This window comes from Rhinolophus sinicus, chromosome 17 (assembly GCF_057876585.1).
Source record: "Rhinolophus sinicus isolate RSI-liver-muscle chromosome 17, RSI-T2T, whole genome shotgun sequence".
NCBI classification, from domain to species: Eukaryota; Metazoa; Chordata; class Mammalia; order Chiroptera; family Rhinolophidae; genus Rhinolophus; species Rhinolophus sinicus.
The window spans coordinates 180356857-180374583 of record NC_142517.1 but is presented as its reverse complement, the minus strand read 5'-3'; the positions used below and the strand labels follow the sequence as shown (position 1 = coordinate 180374583).

Genomic DNA, 17727 nt, shown 5'->3' with positions numbered 1-17727 from the left:
TCTTGCTCGATGCACTTGGTATTTATTAGGTAATAATGTGTGGTTTACTTTAAAACAGTGCCTGGATGTGTGCATGTTGGAGGCAGATACCGATTTGCAAGAGGTGACGTTGCTTTCTAGATACACTACATTATAAATTGAAGACACGTGATCTTGTGTAAAAATGTCTTAAGTTTTTACTTTCACCTGTGCCACGGACCTAGTCTATCTTGGAGCATAGCACCTGGATCTGCTCTAGGTGGGGAGGAACTTGTCAGTTATGGCCCTAAGGCCACTGGTGTAAGGTAGGCATTGAGGCAGATGTTCCTGCTGTCCTTATCTTTATACACAGCTTGGACAGAAATGGAAAAATAAAGTCCACCACAGATCAAAAGCCCATGTCACCTGAAATCCTGCACCTAGAAATACCTTTGGTTTGTTAATTTGGTTGGGTTAGAAAAAATAACACATTAGAGGGGACTTGAACAAAAGGCACTGTAGGGGAACAATTTGCCTAGAATGTACTTGGCTATAGAACTGGCAAAACGGTTTGGAGGAAAAGAAACCTTATGGAAAGGGTTTATCTAGTTTGTACCTTAAAGGCCAGTCTACATGATTAGAAAAGCTAAGGAATCAAACACCTGAACTTTAAGATTTCTGGTTGCTATTAGAATGACTAGAGCCTAAAGAGGTTTAATGGGAGAAAAAATTATGTGCTAGACAGTGGACTAAACACGGGTTATTTTAACCCTCCAAACAGTCTTGAATTAGGGATTACTTACTGAACTTATGCTATAATAACTAAACAAGCTCTGGAAGTGGAAGTAACTACACAAAGTCTCAAGAGCTATTAAGTGGTAGACCCCAGGTCTGATCCAGGGTTTGATTAACTTATGGAGATAAATTACATAAAATTTCTTTATTGAAACTAGGTACTAATGACTACTAGCAGTCAACAACTTGAATTGAGGAAGTCATACTAAGCGTCATTTTTTTTATCTTTAAGTTGCTGGGAATAGTGATGTTGAAGTGAATGAGCAAGCTGGAATGAGTCCCTAAGCCAGGATCTAGACAATTGTAAGGAACTCTGAAAACTGCAGCCAGAGAAAATTGGGAAATTCCCTTTTCCTTTCTTAACTGTACAACTGCAGAAGGTGATTGCAGTTTTGGAAAGATTCCAGAGAGAAGCAGGAATATCAAGAATCAAGATGATGACTTCAAACAGTATTTGGTCTAGATTAAAGATACCAGTGACTAGATGAGAAGGTAGGAATGGTACATCTCTGGGGAAATATGCTCAGGATGTCATGCAAACCCCTTGGGAAACCACAAAGTACAATGTCCAGGCTCCAATTAGGTGGACTGAAAAATGGACAAATGTTGGCAGGGTGGAGTTGCTCATTGAAAATAACCAGGGTTTATTTGAACACTGCAGAACTGTGGAGAGCCTTTCCAAGTCAACATTTGCAGGAGTGTGTGACAAGAACAAATTCATGAGCCTGAAAAAAAAAATGGGTGTGAGGGAGGGGACGGAGACTTAGCTCCAACCATGGAGGTGAACTTTTAAAACTGCAGCTCCATCTACTTGAAAAATGGATAGGGAAATAACTAAGGAAAAAGAAATGCCACTGTAAAGTCACCTGTTGCTATTTCAGGAAAGAATGGAATGTGTTTACTGCAACTCAGGAAGCCCCAGAGAGGCTCCCTCAGGTCTTGGAGAATCTCAAACCTGAAAAGCAGGGTCTGGGGCACATGACCGGGTATCGACCTGGTCCTCACGAGCAGCAGCAGCTCTAATCTAATGATTCTCAAGCTGGATTAAATATAAAGGATTGTCTGTTGGAATAAGTGGTTGATGAAATCAAATATAAGAAAAATGGAGTGTAGAAATTCAAATTGAAAATGATCATTGTGAATTTAGTAATCTTAAGTGATCTCTGTCACCAAACGATGACCTAACAGCAGAAGCAGTAAAATTTTTACCCATCACCAGTACTCATGGGCAACCCCAGCATCAGATTTTGATCTCTAATACTGGTCTCCACTAAAAGGGAACAGGATTCCTTGGATTGCAGTTGTATCCATACCTTGGGACAGGAAAAAACCAGGATGGATCTGGAACACCTTGCTGCCTGACAAGAATACTTTCAAGAATATCCACAGCATTCTTATTAAAGGAGCCAACCCAAGCAGTTCCCATTGGCCAAGTGAGAACATTTTGAGTATCAAAAATAATGAATAATTATAGTGAATTAGAACAAAGCCAGGAGCTCATAATGATGAAAGTGAATGTAAAGAATAGAAAAAGTTCCTATATAAACGGGTGACTATTATATGTTTAATGCCTTATTGATGTTAAAAAGCCAGAGTATTAACATATAAGCATGTGTATGTTGATAAAATATAGATTATATTCTTGTTTCTATATGTATAAACAGGAAGGAGTAAAATAAAATACCGAGATAGCCAAACGAAGAAAGTAGGCACTAAACCAAGAGTGAAGAATCAGCAGCACTGCTTGTCTCATAATAACCAGAAGGGGAGTCCAGCAACCAACTAGCATTGGTCATAAATAATTAACTTAAAGAAGGTCCAATAATAGGCTTCAAGATATATTATTCAAGTTACCCAGATTTTGAAGTTAAATTCCCAAAGGAATGAAACATTTGAGCTGAACTCATGAACCTCATGAATATTGAGGTTCATATTCATGAGACAACAAAGAACTCTATGTATACCAACAAATCAGGTCAATATACCATAAATAACAAAAGTTAGGTAGTGGCAACCACACACACGAAACTTAGTGTCATTTCCAGGAATGATATCAAGTGTCTAAACAGAATCTAAAACAAAGGATGTAAAAACCTCATGAGGTAATGAGTAAAGTTATAAAAACAAAACAGGGAGTCACCCTAAGTAAGTTTAAAGGCTCAGAATCACATTGGCCTGTGTGACAGTTGAGGACCGCCTTCACATCCCCACCAAGAATTTTTAGTCTGGGGCATCCGGATGGCTCAGTTGGTTAAGAGTGCGAGCTCTCAATAAGGTTGCTGGTTCAATTCCCGCATGGGATGGTGGGCTGTGCCCCATGTAACTAAGATTGAAAACGGCAACTGGACTTGGAGCTGAGCTGCACCCTCCACAACTAGATTGAAGGACGACTTGGATCTGATGGGCCCTGGAGAAACACAGTCCCCCAATATTCCCCAATAATATTTATATATCTATAAAAAAATATGTAGTCTGTTATCAAGATCCTGCAACTCAACTAGACTAGGACAGTGTCTCTTCTTGAGTCTAAATATACAGAATGTCCAGAAAGACATGAAACTACCCAACAGGCAACCTCAGAATAGAAATAATGTAAGAAACTGAAATAGTAACACTCATATCATATTTATGTGTAACATTGTAATCCTAATATTGTGAGGTTGTCTCTTCAGGTGTTTAAAAATTCCATGAGAATGTGATATGTTGGATTTGCAATTTTTATTAAATGTTTAGAAGTCCTTGATTAAATTTGCAATATTTAAATGTTCAGGGAAATTTATTAATTCCATACACTTAGATTGGTTATATAAGTAGTATCTGAGTATTTAGATAAATGCTGTTTAAGTTTTAAAGAAATGTAATTATTTAATAAATTCATAGATTAATAAGTTGGGCACTAAACAAAGTACAAATAAAAGTATTTGACTCCCTGCTGCAAAGTTCCTCTGACAGTTAATAAAACAATAGAAAAAAACCCAAAAGCAAGACTGAGAGGAAGCTAAAAATTAAGGGACCACCTACATTCCAAACTGGGAACTTCAGACCTTTACTAACCTTAGGGAATGCCAGCAGCCAGGCATTATTTCCACTCCATCTCCCTATCCCCACCCCATATTTCTCTAGGGCAAGAGAGAAGAATCCTTATGAACAAAAAGTGTGAGAAAAAAAGTCCCTAGATTCTACCATGTGGGAGTCCCCCAATATAAAGGCTGGCTTACCTGATCACTTTACAGTGAAGCTCACGTCAATATGCACCACCTTAATTCCAAAGAAGTTTTTAGTACTTTGCTTTCAAATATTAATGGACAGACAAGAACTGTTAGACAGTTGAGGACCGCCTTCAACGTGACAGATAGCAAAAACCAGAAGGGATCTCAGGGAAACTTTTTAAAAAAATCATGTTAAGAAAGATGAAACCTTGTTTCCATAAAACAAAAAAGCTATAAAAAAGGAACAATTAGAAAACATTCTTAGAAATTAAAACTGTGGTAAATATAAAATTAAGGGCTGGTAGAATTGAGGAAATCTAAAAGGCAGATGGAAAATAGAAGGGGAAAAAAGTAGATTTAATACAAGAGGTAGAATGTTTGATTACTTAGGAATTCCTGAGTGAGAACCAGAAAATATGGAGAGGAGGAAATTATCAAACAATTCCAGGAAATTCCACAGGGCTCAAGGAAATGAGCCTGTGACCCAAAAGGCCCACGAGGTGCCCGTCATGACAGGGCAACAGGGCAGGTCAGCATGCAATTTCAGACCACCCAGGATACAGTAGGTAAAAAATGGATGCTATACAAAGGACTGGGAATAAGAATGGCGTTAGACTTCTCAAAAGTAGCAATGTACACCAGAATATAATGAAGTCAGATCTTTAAAATTCTGGGGGAGAAATTCTTACAGTTCTATACTCAAGTGTTGAGTATAAAACAATGACATATTCTGACACTCGAGATGCTAAAAGTTTAGCTCTAACTCACCCCTCTCAGGAAGCCACTAGAGGATTTCCTCAGCATTTTGAGTAAAGTAAAAAAAAAAAAAAAAAAAAATGAAGCCAAGAAATTTAGGAAATAAGAAGGAGTTCCAAAAGAAAAGGGAAATCCTAGGGTGATTGCAGGGGAGCCCTAGGATTACACAACAGCCTAGAGAGCAACCAGTCCAACTAGAGTAGGATAAAGGAGTGGCTGCACATAACAATACGTAACTTTACGGGACTTAAACACTAGAGGTCTGTTACATAACCAGAAGTGCAAAGTTGGGAACTACAAGGTTGATTTATTCAACTCTTGATGTTCTGCATTGGATTCTCTGGAATAACTGCCTCTTCGCTTTTTGTGAAAAGATGGCAGATGTAGCTGCAAACTTCATGTCCTCACTCAGTGAGGCAAAATCCAAGGAGAAGTTTCTCTCCCAAGTTTCTTTACACAGAGAGAAAAAGCGTACCTAGCAGTCCCATCTCATCAGTCTTCCCCTCAGATTCCATTGATTAGATGCCCCTTCAAGTTTTATAAAGGTGTTGTTGTTTTGCCCTTATGATACGGGAAGCATAGCTGCCAAATTTTAAGTCCATAGGTCATATATGCATGGCCTATGAACTAGATAAAGCAAACCCAAGACCATAGATATTGGAGCCAGAATGCTTGGGTTTGTATCCTGTCTCTACCACTTATTAGGACCTGGGTTGTGACCATACTTGGAGAACCTCATGGGTCAAAAGATCAAAGTAATATTTGGGTATTCCTGGGCTCTCTCACCAAAATACCACCTACATGCTATCATGATACCAGCCCAGTTATATCCCAACCACTAAGTCAGATTCTGAACCTAAGAATTTATCTATGGAATTTGTAAGAGTAGTGGTGAAGTACAGGATCTTGCTTCCATCAAGAGAAGTAGTATTATACAGGGGGAAAAAATAAAGTATCTGGGTCTTTTCTTTGCCATTTTTAAAAAACTTTGTTTTTAAAAGGTATATAATTATATACAAACTACTTATGCTCTGGGGAGGTACCTCATCTGTAAGTGGAAAGACTGCTTTACTGTGTGAAGGCACAACCCAGCTCTATGTGAGTGGCCTGTGAGTCCTTCACAATTGCATACTCCGCCTCTGGCAGAGAGCAGGTACTCAAAACACATTTACTGAACAAATTGATGCAAACATGCATTTATGTAGGGCTAATTACTGAGGCCCCTTATTAATCTGAGGAAACATAGTGAATAACTTGGAAGGGCAATACAAGAGGGTTGTTGAGGATTTCAATAACCAAAATAACTGTGCAAAAAATAAACAAATTAACTTTATTAAGTTACCACTTCCGTCCTTACATTGAGTTGTTTACAAAAATATCAGTTTGAAATACATTATTGAAAGTGAGTACACACAATAAATAGAAAATAGGGATGTGTGGTGCTGGAGGCATATTAACCAACCTAACTTCATCTGTTGCCCATTGTTGTAGACACAATTTGACACACAATCAGCATTATTGAAAGAACAAAGTACCTGGGAGAAGGTTGCAAACTATGAGAACAGTAGCTTAAAGCTCTGGACCACTCACCAAAAAAAAAAAAAAGAACACGTATTCCGTGTTTATCAGGGAGCTAACCTCACTATAGCATTGAATTACCTACCACTTCCCATAAGAACAATTTGAAAATTAGAGAAGTGCCAGGGACCCTTCATTAATGGTATTTTTAAGTCAAAGCTTTTACTGTAAGTATCTGATGATTACTCAAATATCCTAACCCATGAGGCTGGCCTATGACAATAAGTTATAAATAGTCTGAATTTAATAACTTAAACGTGATATGGTTACTATAATATATACTGGGTGAGTATCTCAACTAACCTCTTTCAGGTAATGGAATTAAAAGGTTTAAATTTACAGTTTCAGTTTCTGCTCAGAAGAGTGATGTCAGTATTCTAGCAATAGCGATGACGTCCCATTATTGTAAATATGCTACTGTACACATTAGTTTGAATTATACTTGATTGAATTCTATGTACATGTGGTTCCATATTCCAAGTGCAAATTTTCAATGGTGTAGGTTTATCATCAAAGCTGGGTTGAACAAGTGCTTTCTGACTTCTGAAAACAAATGATAAAAGCATGTTCTAAAAGTGAATAAACTAAAATTACAAGTAGGTGACTAGTTCCAGTTCTTTTTTCTCTTTACGTGTGATGAACTTCATGAAGCATTAATTCCCGAGGTATATTTGTTTCTGGACCATACAGCTTACATGCTCTTCTTTCAAAGGCAGCTACCATCTGCTTTACAACTTCATCGAAAAATAATGTGGCAAGCTGAGAGTGTAGAAGTGAGCGAAATTCAAAAGAAATCTGTAGGAACATATTAATAATTAATTTAGGACGATCTTTCCTTTACTGCATCTCTGCTTAGGGTAGTGATGTTCACAATGTGAAATGGGCTGCTTGAACCATTTGCTGATATGGAGCTGTACGGGAATATCTAGATGAGATTTTTAACACCTCTCAGAAGAGGGAGTCTTATGTACTGCAATAAGCACAACTGCTGGCACAATAAACTTAAGTAAACAAGGCCAGTGACTCTCATTTCAAGGCAAAGAGTCTACTTTTACTAACTGAAAAAAAAACAACAACTGGAAAAATGGCTTTGCTGAATACCACGTTTATCACTCTGGCTTCTTATTAATGAGCCCCTATTAGGTCTATCCCACCTCCCTAAAAGAAATAAGGAAGAAAAGTGATTCTCTTGATGGGTATTCCCATGAGAAGCAGCAGCACGATGAGACTGATCCACAAAACAGACAGGACAGGTGATTCAATCTTAAAGGAGACAATGATCTAGAACTTTATATCCCCTCAAGATAGAATTCAAGACAAGGTTTGAGAAATAGTGTTTTAAGGACCAAATATTCACTAAGCTTTAAAACTTTTAAAAATGTTGCAAAAATAGTACAAAGATTTCTCATTTACTCATCACCCATATTCCCCTATTTTTATGTTTTCTATAGCCACCGTGCAATTATTAAAACCAAGAAATTAACAGAGGGAGTTAATACCACTAGATAACAATGCTATCATCGAATCTACACAGGCCTTATTCAAATTTCCCCAACTGTCCCATTAATGCCCACTACTATTTTAATGAAAGCAACTCAAGAGCTGAGGACAGCATACAGGAATTTAATCAAAATTATAACCACTTCTTAAAAGGTAATGCCTTAGTTGCAAATATAGAGAACACATATATTATCTGTTGGCAGAGAAAAAGCCACAAGTGGCTTTAAGTTTTCTACAGCTAAGGTGATGTGAACAAAATACCCTAGTCCCTAGATTCTAAAAACATATTTTTCCCCTTCGCACTTTATTTCTGCATTATAAGATGCTGAGCAATGTGTAGATTTCATTTGGTGTTAATAAACTGTTTTTAAACTGGTAGTAAAGTTATAGCATATCTCTTATAATCTATGGACTTACAAAAATTAGGAAACAGAGAAGGAATGACAGTATTCAAGGTTTCAAAAAATAGAAAAAAAAAGAGAAAGATTCATTAGTATTCTTTCTTATAAACCAGTGTAGAAAAAGGTATTCAATACTCAAAACTTTGACTTTTTTTTTTAAGTCTTTCAGTAATTGCTATACACATAAGATTATTAATTATGGCATCTGTGTTCTAATAAATGGATTATTGCTTCTTTACCAACTTCACGTGATATTTGGAACAAATCAAGGGCTTTATGAGAGACTTACTGCAAAATCCAAGGTACAAGTTCTCGGGTAGCCAGGAAGACCTGGGCTAAAACGCCAAACAGTCTCCAAATGATTGAAAAGCTTCCCATCGGTACAGGATGCCTAGAACAAAATGGAAAACTAAAGCCACAGTAAAACACCATTTGGGTTGTCCAGAATCTATGACCGAGGGTGACTTCTCTAAATATTAATATTTTTATAGGTCAGACCACAGGTGATGAGAACATCTTATTTTTAGCTTGGTATTAGGAAGTGACCTCTCGCCAATATAAGCCATTTTCTTTTCTCCGGGGATCCTCAAGATTGCCAGTTGTTCTCTCTTCCACTGCTATCATCCACTGTGCTATTGAGTTCTCTTCTCCAGCAGCAAAGCAGGGAGTGACTTTTGTGCAAGTTTATTTCCAGCTCTGCCACTTATAAGTTAATTCCTTCTACCATATTTCCTTAATGTGTAAAATGAGTATAATACCATCACTATGAGATGGCTAAAAGACTTATAAGGTATCTGGCAGAGATCCCTACCACAATTCTGTAATTTTTCTTTCCCTCCCAAAGATTTTTAGCAATCACATTTCCTTCACTTATTCTTTATTTCTAGAGGCCTCCATGGTTCCAGTTATCGTGAAACTCTGGCCCTGACTCCCGTGCCTAACCTGATGCTTTCTGACCTCTAATCTCTTCAGTGCTCATGTTTACTTTATGTTTGTGTACACACTGAAATACAAGACATAGTGATACTATGTGCAGGGCACCCTGGTATTTCCCATTCTATATCATTAAACAAATGCTGATTGAGACCCACTGAACAGTTGCCTTCTGCAGTATGGAAAATGGTGGCCAGAACCACAGTCATTAGTCCATTGCTGGGATGGGTTATGACTTTTAATGAAGTTCAGCAGCTTTATTTATTATCCTAAAATGCTATTTGGGCCTTATTATACTAGTAGACAACTGACCTCAAGAATGCATATCACTTTACCTCAGCAGCAGATGATTTTTAAAATTCCTGTTTCAAAGTCTACACCCCCTTCCTCAATTAAGCTTTAAATTTTCAGCTCTTTTGGCATACATTGCAGCTAATAAAAGATCAAGACCCTTTACCCTTTTTCTTTTTGATAACTTATTCCCTGCAGTTTACACGGTCCCTCCCCCGAGGCTATACACTATAGATTAGCAAAATAAAGACTTGCATAGGTAAACTCATTTTCCCCAATGTAAGTCACTTTTCTTCCTTAGCTACAGCTTCCCTAAACACAGAATTTCTCTAATTATATCTGGATCTCTCCACAGATAGTTCAAACTGAGAGCAAAGAGTTAAAATAATCTATTTGCAGTTTATTCCTCATTCCTCTTCATCTAAATTTTTTTGAATCAATTATCAGGGTAATATGCTAGAATCATTACAAAGAATATCAACTGCATCCATACTAATAATCACTTATAAAGAAATGCTCTATTTACATGTTTATAAAAAGAAAATATATTAATTTTTAAAATGGAAACCAGCAAATGTCTTAAAATTTATTTAGACATGGTAAAATAATAGTATTAAAATACTAATAGCTGAATTTAGTCACATTATGCTAAGTCAGTGGGGAGAAGTAAAAATTTTCTTCAAAGGGTTCAGCTTTATATATAGTTCAATATTCGCCATTTAATTTTTAAGAGCATCAAAAAATCTATAATAAAATCTTACTATTTTAGTTATCCAACTTTAAGATAATACATTCTGCCCTTCTTTACAATCACATAAGAAGCTTATAGGAAATTTAACAATGAAGGAGAGAAACAGCTGCTGGGAATACTCAACACAATATGGCACCTTCCTCTGACTACTTTTTCATAAAATGTGGCAGGGTTGTACTAATAATCTAGCCCAAGGACCCACAGATTTTTACTACTATGCTTCAGTACGAACAATACGGTCAAAAACATCATTCCTACCGTGTTTCCCCGAAAATAAGACCTAACTGGAAAATAAGCCCTAGCATGATTTTTCAGGATGACATCTCTGAATATAAGCCCTAATGCGTCTTTTGGAGCAAAACTTAAGATAAGACTGGGTCTTATTTTCGGGGAAACACGGTAACAGCAGAGATACTGAACACAGTAGAGGTGCTATGACTGAACTGACCCTGACCATTCTAACTACGCCATATAAAATGTTTATGTTGTGAACTAGGCTGTAAGATTCACTGAACTGTTGCTCCTATTAAATGTGCTGAAAACTTTCAAGGACTTCTGGCCATTCATTACAGATTCATGTAGGCTAGAAATAACTGACACATTAAGTCACAGGCACATTTGGGGCAGCTAATAATTCACAGAAAATGTCACATGGCTTCTGCTTTTCCCTTGGTTATAATGACTTTTATTATATGTTACATATTAAATACTTTTAATACTAGGTGTTAAAATCCAGAACCTGAACCCAGGGACAACTGAAAACTGAACATATAGAGTTGTGTTATTCTCAAATGTATCTTTAAACAATGAATTAGCACATTAAGTGAGGCAGCGGGTCAGTCCTCAACAGAAGGAAAAGAGAAAGTTTCTCATTTCCATATTATAGTCAAATTTCTACTTGGAAAGAATAATGCTAATATTGTATAAAATAAAACACTTAGGAAATGTAATACATGGTTTGTTTTTATCCTTTCTCTTCTACTAATTTAGGGAAATCTTTTTAAGCTATCATACTTTAATCCATTTGCTAGAATCAACATTTGGGGAATATTTAAAAACAACAAAAAAACAGAACTGTTACCTTTACCAAGTGTGGTTTCACCAAGGTTACTACTGATGTATAGCGCTCCAACACGGGTGGAAACCCAATTTCTAATCGTGTTTTGCAGTATCCAGATCTCTTTGATATTATATCTGATTTTTTGCACCACGGAACAAAATGCTTGTAATCCTCCATTCCTGATACGACATCATACATTTCCTGCATAGAGTATCTATTTTTTTTTTTTTTAAAGAAAAAGGAGCGGTGTTAACTGTATTTAGTGATGTTATACGTATACTTAAAATTGAACATAAATACAACTTACTGTGTATGAGGCAATAATTCATTTGGCACACATGTTGAACCACACTCTAGAATGAGTAGCTTGAAAGCAACGTAGAAAATAAAATGGAGCTAGATATACATATAAAGCAGAGGTCATAATGAGGCAAAAATTCTACGTAAAGTATCAGCAAATATAATCTAGTATATTAAAAAGCTACAACTAACTGCAACTCATTTAAAGATGCATGGGTGGGTTTCATACTAAGCATTATATTATTATAACCGTATTAATTAGCCCAAAGAAGAATAACTACATGATTCTCTCCACAGATGGTAAAATACCTGAAGCATTCCCATTAGAGATAGAAATATGACAAAGATACTGTCTATAACCATTGTTATGTAACATTGTTCTGAAAGTTTTAGTCAAAATAATTAAATCAGAGCATGAAATATGAGGCATCTGAATGGAAAATAATTAGGTAAACTTATCATTTGGGAGGTGATATGACTATCAGTTCAGGAGAGAATCAATTCAGATTTCAGGAAGGTAGTCTGTTATGAAATATGTAAAAATTAATACTTTTCCTATACTAACAAGAAACAGAAAACAACAGTACCATAGAAATGCAAAATATCTAGAAATAAATTAAAAAAAAAAAACCTTTAGGGCTTAAATCATAAACAAACAAACAATAACACTGCATGGAAAAAACACATCATGTAAAAAACAACCTGAAAAAATCAGAGCTAGATATATATTATTCTTGGTTATAAAGACTCAACATAATTAAAACATAATTCATCTCAAAATTATAAAGTAATTTAAATAATAACAACCAAAATTACAAAAGGGTATTTCTTGAATATGCCAGAATAAGTCTTTACATATTAATTTAAATTAATCTTTATGATCATGAAATGAGGCCCACAACAGAGGGAGTGGGAGAAAAACCTACCCTCCCCAGGTTTTCAGACACTTTGAAATAAATACTGAAATAAGTCCCATGAAAAAGTTTGAAACCTTGTATCCTGAAAGCTAATTTCTTAACCTTTGTAGTCTACAAAGATTAAGAAAGTAGTACAACATAGACGTCAAGGGGATGGACTTTGTAGTCAGAAAAGACTGTGTTCAAATATCTCCTCTAAAACATAGTAAGCCATGTGACCCTAGGTAGGTTGCTTAACTTCTCTACTTCACTCTCTTCATTTATCATTGAAAAATACCCCTAAGCATTCTTTTCAGGGTTAAATGAAACAATTTTGGCAGTGTACAAATGTTTAATAAATGTAGCTATTATTACGTGTTTATGTCAAATACAAGGGAAAAAGATAATCATTGGATAAGACCAATTTGCAATAAAAAGAATTTTAGCATGAGAAATAAGGAATTAAAAATAAGTAAAATATAGTGGGAAAAATAATCTCTGGAGCCATGACACTTAATGTACATTATCTCTCTGACCTTCAGTTTCTTCACCTCTAAAATGGAAATAACGATACCTAGGTCACATGTCTATTGTGAAAATTAAATGAAACAAGAAATATAAAGCACTCATAGTGCCTGTTAAATGGTAGTACGCAGTAAAAGGAAGATATTATTAGTGATTCAAGAGTAAAACAAACTAATTCATTATTTGATTTATTATGTTAGTTGTCATTTCTCTTTTAAACAGATACCAGCTGTGGCAAAGATGTCCACCCATCCAAAGATTTGAGCTCCTTTTATGTGGCGTTATTGCTGGTAAGTAGCTACCCATCAGGGGCTACAAATTCCCGGTCCTCCCCTCCTTGCATTTAGAGAGGGTCACGTGACGAGTTCTTGCCAATAATATCTAGGAGGGAGCACCGGGTACTTCTAGACCAATGTGGTTAAGAAGCAGGCGTACCTTTTTAAGAAACTGACCACTAAGGAATTGCAAAAGTCACCAGTTGAATGGAGACTGGGTTCCTGAATTACTACTTGGAGGATTGCTGCCCAGGGATCAGGAACACCCACGTGAACTTTACATGAGAAAGAAATAAACTTTTGGGTTTTACCTGTATAGTTGCTACCATTACCTTAACTAATATAGTGACTACCCAAAAATAAAGGTAAATTTAATGACAAAAGTTATGAAAGTCCTTTACTACAGAAAACCAGAAAGGAAAAAACAACTGAATAAAATGAATCATATGTACTTTTACAAGAATTCATGTAATATTTAATGGCCTGTTGGGAATTAAGACGCCCTTGTAGGAATTCCCATATGAAAGGATGCTGGTTTAGCAACCACAGTCTCTAGCCTCTGCTACACATACCACTAGATCAGGTACCAAACATGCTCCAATGTCTGTTTTTGTAAATAACAAAAAAACACAGCCATGCTCTTATTTACTACATATTATTTATGCTACTTTTGGACTACAATGACAAAGTTGAGTAGTTGCAACAGAGATAGTATGGTCCACAAAACCTAACAGATTTCCTATCTGACCCTTTACAGAAAAAGTTTGCCAACCTTCGTTCTAGATGGTAGGAGCCTCTTAGTATGCCTGTATGTACATCTATGTATATGCGTATGTGAGGGAGATATATAAATATATCTGGGCCAATGTATCAGTAATGTTGCCACTATAGAAAAGAACAGTGTACAACAATGCAGGTCATAAACAGTTCCATTCTTTACATGTCAAGGTTTAAATGTATCCTATAAAGTTACCATATAATTATATTCATTCAACAAATCTTTATAAAACAGCAAGGGCTATGGAAAGGCCAACCTAGAAACACAGCTTAGTCTATAAGAAGAGAATCCAGAAAAAGAAAAGTTATGATACTCTATAGAAAATTGTGAACATGCCCTTTTAGTAGAACTAATATATACAAACCCTATAATTCTCCTCTCTGAATATTCTTTTCTTTTGTTTATTAATGGTGCAGCTACTTTGAAGAAAGTTCTTGCATATATCTCCTTAGGCAACACTGAAGTATTTGGTGGAAGAGTTCTGCTCATCAGTATACCACAGGAAGCTAAATATCTAAAAAGACAAAAATTACTTGATTTAGAGAGACATCAAAAATTAAGAGGAAAACAAATTACAGAAATTGTAAACACAAATTATTAGAGATTGTAAAATACCTATTACACTTCAGAAGGCTTGGCAACTTTACAATATTCCTGAAACACACACACACACTCACGCACATACAAAAAAAAAGCAAGCTTCTTTAAACACTGTAAAGAAAACTAAAAATAACAGCTTATAGCTAGGGTTAGAAGCTTCTGGCACAAAAGGGATCTATCCCAAAAAGTTGGCTTTTGGTCTACAGTCATGTGTCACAGCGTATTCTTCCATACACTTGCTATAATATTCATTATATATTTTTCAACTCATCTACCAAGGTTTTTTCCCCAACTGGATCCACAGGGGTTCCTTAATTCTTGATTTACTCTATTAGATTTGAAATTAGGTCTCATTCTCAGATTGGAGATCTGATGACCCTGTCAGAACTGTCTCTCTGTTCTTTTATTTTCTGATCTCCATTTCGTGCATATATGCAAAAACGTATGCCACGGTAATTAGAATGTTAATTGTTTGAGGTACTTCTGAATCCAGATTCCCCGATATACCCTTGTTCACCTACATATTTGTAGCCTTTCCCTAATGAGATTCTTGCATAACTATTTTACACTACTATTCATGCATTAGTTCACATACTTATTGAGCTCCTATTCTGTGCTAGACATATAATGGATATAATGGTGACTATATAGATATAATGGTGAATAAAACAAACATGAGTCTTATGAAGATTACATTCTAGTTGAAGATTCCAAAAAAAAGGTGCTTAAAAGAGAAAGGCGGGAACATGCGATTAGGACTTCTTTAGATCGGGGTCTAGGAAGTCAGCTCTGAGGTTGTATTTCAGCTGACACATAATGGTAAGGAGATAGCCACGCAAAGAGAGAAATAGGTATATATGTATATAATAAATGTGTGTGCCTATATGTAAACACATACACGTGTGTGTATATATATAGTTATATATGCAGGAGAGGGAGATAGGGGTCATTCCAGGCAGCAGGGAGTCCAGACTACAAAAGACTAACAGTGTATCAGCAGTATAGCAGGGGGAGAGTGTCTGAAACAATGTTAGACAGGTTGGAGCTGGATCATGCTGGGGATTACTGCTCAGGATAAAGCAATTTGGAATTTATTCTCAGCTGTTGAAGAGTTTCAAGAAAGAGAGTTAGATTTCATTAAATTAAATCTTCAAGTTATTTTTTAAAGGGAAATGGGGTGGCCTGGTGAAATCTCCTTGTTATCAAATATAAAATTTTACCCATATAAAGTATGATTTACATATAAATAAAATTTCTTTAAGGACATAGACACCCTGAAGTTTGAGTGGGGAAGAAGAGAAAATCAAGTTAAACAAAGAATGGTCGAAGAAACTGGAAATATTCAGCTGGAAAGTAAGGGTTGATACCTGAAAATAAGGCTGCAAAATGTAAAACAAAAGCCAAGTAGAGGGAGACAAGTTTGGGGTCCATAACACAAAAGAACTTTTAAACAATTAAAGCTGTTTATAAAAACTGGATGGGCTTATTCCAGAGGCAATGAAATAGAGATCAATGAAAATGGTTAAGCTAGGGTCGGGCCTGGTGGCTCAGGTGGTTGGAGCGCTGTGCTCCCAACCTGAGGTTGCTGGCTTGATTCCCACAGGGACCAGTGAGCTGCACCCTCTACAGCTAAGATTGTGAACAACCGCTCTCCCTGGCTTTGGGAGGCCATGAGCAGCATGTGCTGCCAGGAGCGGCCGGTGGCCATCATGAGTGGCCGGTGGCCATCATGAGTGGCCGGCAGCCATCGTGAGCAGACGGCAGCCAGTGAGAGCTGCCACAAGTTGCTGTGAGCAGCCAACTGGTGACCCACTGAGCGCAAGGCTCATAATACCAGCATGGGCTAGGGAGCTGTGTCCTACACTAGACAGAGAAATGGGGCTTGAACTGGAGGGGTGGGGGAAGCCTAAGAAGGGGAGAAACAAAAAACAAGCAGATCTGAATGAAGCACAATAATGTTTGTTCTGCACTGCTTGGAACTACTTTTTCAGGCTATGTCGTAAAACAGGAGTAAACGACCTGAAATGATTTTATTCCAGTTTTAACCAATCTTTGTCTAAAATGATGAGTTGGCTGGGTTGTAGGCATTTTTAAAATTCTTCATGGAATCTAAATGTCCTGGAGCTCAACCAGATTTGTGTTTTCTCCCTTCATCTCGTACTGTTCACAATTCATTTCATTTTAAACACTAACTTTAATTTTTCAGCATAACTTATTACAATGTTATTATTAAAAGGAAACTAAGTGGTGGAAATACAGAATTCTTCACCTCTCCACATCCATTTACACACCCACTCAACAACAACAACGACAAAAATCGAGGCAGACTCTGGTTCAAGGTTACAGGACCTGTAAGTTACAGTGGAGTGGAAAAAAATTCCAAGTCCCCCACGTCTGCTACATTTAGTTTTGCAAGAATCAAAGGGCAGGGGCAAAGACCTCTACCAGAAACTGGGAAAGCTCGTCTGGCCATCTGGCACGCAGCAGGAACAGAAGGGGGTTCACGCCAGGCTACAAATTCCAAGACGCCCAGCAGCTCGCAACCCTCGCAGGCAAATATAAAACTTTCCGACAACAGCAGCAGCGGCGGCAGCAGGCCGTAGGGGAAGGGACCGGAAGAGCCCAAGGCACAGGTCGGCGAACTGCTTTATTAGCTGTTTCAATGTCTCTGCGCCGATGATTCACCGTCTCTCGCGAGGGCAGTGAGCCACAAACACAGACGGGGCGGCCGGGATAGGCCGGCGAGCGTCCGGCCCGGGGTGATGAGCGCGGCGCCTGAGTCCCTTAAATGCGGAACTCAGGAGACCCTTTCCCTCCAGAGACGCGGAAACGCTCCGGATCTGGCTCCGCCTCATCTGATATACAATCCCCCCTCGTACTCCCACTCAGCAGGCCTGGTGGAAAACTACCCACGTCTCGGCGCCCGAGTTGATTATTACCTGACGTTCCGCGCAGGCCCCTGCGCCGGATTGGGGGGTCCAGCTGCTGTCGTCGACTTTGGACGACAACCCGAGACCGAGATCACCTTTCTCAGGGCCCTCTGACCAGTCCGAGCTGCCATGATCGTCTCACTGAAGCCGGTCACCAACTCCAAGACCAAGCCCACAGCACCGCCCATCTC

General features: G+C 37.5%; 1 protein-coding gene across 1 annotated transcript; it reads right to left on the bottom strand.

Annotated features, from left to right (window-relative positions):
• Positions 1 to 6034: 6034 nt before the first annotated feature.
• COQ10B (coenzyme Q10B) lies at positions 6035 to 17724 on the bottom strand. The gene is made up of 5 exons (XM_019741300.3): positions 17546 to 17724; positions 14371 to 14520; positions 11254 to 11446; positions 8487 to 8588; positions 6035 to 7091 (listed from the first exon to the last, which is right to left on the bottom strand). Exons 1-5 carry the CDS (start codon positions 17722 to 17724, stop codon positions 6924 to 6926), a joined length of 792 nt encoding a protein of 263 aa, XP_019596859.2. The 3' UTR covers positions 6035 to 6923.
• Between the last annotated feature and the right edge of the window lie 3 nt (positions 17725 to 17727).

What these genes read in the sequence shown, in the direction of transcription:
- COQ10B (XM_019741300.3), bottom strand. Translation starts at nt 17,724, where the DNA reads ATGGGCGGTGCTGTGGGCTTGGTCTTGGAGTTGGTGACCGGCTTCAGT. An exon ending in GGGCCTGCGCGGAACGTCAG is followed by an intron (nt 14,521 to 17,545) that starts GTAATAATCAAC and finishes TTGTCTTTTTAG; the next exon opens with ATATTTAGCTTCCTGTGGTA. An exon ending in TCAGAGAGGAGAATTATAGG is followed by an intron (nt 11,447 to 14,370) that starts GTTTGTATATAT and finishes AAAAAAAAATAG; the next exon opens with ATACTCTATGCAGGAAATGT.